Below are 2,657 nucleotides of genomic sequence, written 5' to 3'. Positions count from 1 at the left end.
TGGAAGCAAGCTCTTCCAAAAGAAACTTTTATTAGGAGAAGCTGATAGCAGGCATACTAGACAGGATCTGAGGTTTTCCCGCGTAGATCAATAGGTTAAAGTATCCCCAAACGCCACCCCATAGTTCATCCGGACGGTTCACACCGGCCAATCCCCAGGTGTTAAGTCCATCGTGGGAAAGGGGAGATAACATCAGGCCGGCTCTGGTTGTAACAGTGATGTTTAGGCAATTTTGCACCTTCTCTTGAGAGCGGAGAGATAAACCAGTTGCTGGAGGCTGCATTCCTTTCTTCCTCCCCCTTTGCTAGTTGACAGTTGTAGGAGAGGAAAGTACAGAGAGAAATAATGCAGGAAAGCGAAGTGTTACATTGTAGTGATAGAGGAAGCTAAGGCAATAAACCCGCGATCATTCCCCCCTCCCCTCCAGGAGTATGGCAGAACCCAGGGAGAGAAGAGAATGGAATTTGGGTCAGAGAAAGAAGAGCAAGGGAAGTATGAAATCAGATAGATATGGGTTCTGACACTAGTTTTGGATACCTCATTTTCCCTCTCCCCAAGTATCAGTTGTTTTTAGTCTTATTCTGACACCATTTCTGTGTTGCTTCTAGGGCCAAATTCAGAGGAGCTGGACTCTGATGACTTAGAAGAAGAAGAAGATTTTGAATTTTTAGACAGTGATGAAGAGCCTGATTTAAAAGCTGATTCTCAAGGAGATACAGCATCTTGGAATGAAACAACCAAAAATCTCCAAACATACATGAATGAAATGGATCATGAATTATCCTCCACCACTATTGGCAAAAGCTTTACCAATCAGAAGAAAGAGGTACGTTTAACTTAGACCACCTTTCTGGTGACTTAAGAGGAAGGAATGGCTGCCAGGGTTATTTTTTTTTCCTATAAGTCAGCTACAATATGAAATTAGATAGCATTTCATAAGGGTTTTTTTTCAATGTAAACGACATCTGAGTCCAGTGTTAACAGAAATATCTTATATTTTCTCTGTCATTATTTAACATAGGTGAGATCTAGTAAAGTATTTCCACATGAAGACCCTAACACAGATTTGGAAGGCAGTCAGAGTAAAGATGATCCTGATACAACACCTGTGGACATTGATGTGAACCTTGTAACTAACTTGTTGGAATCCTATAATGCTCAAGTTGGCTTACCAGGACCTGCTTCTAACATTCTACAGAGCATGGGAGTATATTTGCCAGATAATACAGACCACAGACCTCATTAGCAATTCATTGATGCAATAAATTGGTTTTCTCGCTTAAAAGCTACATTGCTAAAACCTTTTTAATTAAGTTCTCAGAAGATGCTTTTGCAGATGGATTTGAATCATTTGGAGTATCCTTGCCAACTACTTAACCATCTTGTGGAATCTGTTTTCCGAAACAATAATTGTAAAGCGCCGAGAAAATGGACTCTTGCAAATATTTTTATAATCCTTTTTAGATTCATTAAAATACTTGGGATTTTCTTGCAAATATCTTGAATTTTTTTTAAAAAAAGACACTTTATCTACAATGTTTAATAAACATTAAACAACTTTCCAGCGATCGGAATATGTTGAAGTAATATATAGTGTGAGATACATATTATGAGATATATATTAAAATGAAGCGATATAGCAAAACAAGTATAAACATAAACAATTTAACACAGAGAGAAGCAAATGCATGTTTTAAATGTCTGAAACACAATGCTCAGCATTCAGAAAGGAAAGGCATTAAATATATTACAGATGTCTCCAAATCAGCAGGAGGAGAATATTCCGAATAGCACCATCAGGAAGAGAATCCCTTGTAGATCTTAGTGGCTGGTACTAATTTGATTAATACTAATTTGATAGGTTTGAGGAGACAAGGTTATTGTTTATAAAACAATGAGGCAGTAAAACTGAACAAAGATTTTTCTTTCAATGTCTAAATACAGGTGAGTGACACAGTAACAGTAATAGGCGACTGGCCAAAAAAAGGTGTGCTCTTTAATAAGCATTTTTGTTTCTCAACTTCAAAGCTGAAACTGAATTTACATGCCAACATTTAGGTTACAGTTTGCATAAAGTTCAGGCCCACTCTACTAAAGTTTCCAAGTTAGATGCTGCATAAATTCTGCCATGAATCCAATTGTTGTGCAAGTAATTTATTTTCAAATATTACACTTTGCCAAAGGATTTTGTAAACTCTTCAGATGACAAAGTTCAGACAAAATCCAAAACGGCTTTTTAAAATATTTATTGTTTTATCATAAAAAGTAAAATACAAAACAGAAAAACTGCCCCTAAAAAGAAAACAAGAATAAGCCTCTTCCAAAAGTCTTGCCAAGAAAACTGCAGGGAGTTGTCCATGCTGTTGCCTGAAGTCAACACTGAATAAAGAAAAATTTCATTGAAGCAATCTAATGGATTATATTAAATGGAACTCTGAAACACAACTAGAGAAAAATGAGTGGGTCTGTTGATTATATACCTGGCTCCCTGCTATGTATCAACAGCCCTGCCTGAGCTGGCCGACGTAATAGCCGGGGTGGCGGTTGCGACCCCCAGACTTATGGTCATGGGGGATTTCAACCTGCCATCGGTGGGCGAGGCGTCGGCGGCAGCTCAGGAGTTCTTGGCTTCCATGACGGCCTTGGACTTGACCCAG

The 2,657-nt window shown here is 38.4% G+C and overlaps 1 protein-coding gene across 1 annotated transcript; it reads left to right on the top strand.

Annotated features, from left to right (window-relative positions):
* Positions 1–574: 574 nt before the first annotated feature.
* LOC107301933 (protein ecdysoneless homolog) lies at positions 575–1,564 on the top strand (the record flags this gene model as incomplete). Its single annotated transcript, XM_015831084.1, has 2 exons — positions 575–826; positions 1,022–1,564. Coding segments are annotated over 2 exons (477 nt in total), but the record flags the coding sequence as incomplete, so codon positions are not given.
* Positions 1,565–2,657: the final 1,093 nt, after the last annotated feature.

Source organism: Protobothrops mucrosquamatus, unplaced genomic scaffold (assembly GCF_001527695.2).
Source record: "Protobothrops mucrosquamatus isolate PMUCROS unplaced genomic scaffold, P.Mucros_1.0 scaffold19780, whole genome shotgun sequence".
In the NCBI taxonomy this organism is placed as follows: domain Eukaryota; kingdom Metazoa; phylum Chordata; class Lepidosauria; order Squamata; family Viperidae; genus Protobothrops; species Protobothrops mucrosquamatus.
The sequence above is the reverse complement of the archived record's forward strand: the minus strand, read 5'-3'. Positions and strand labels throughout refer to the sequence as shown.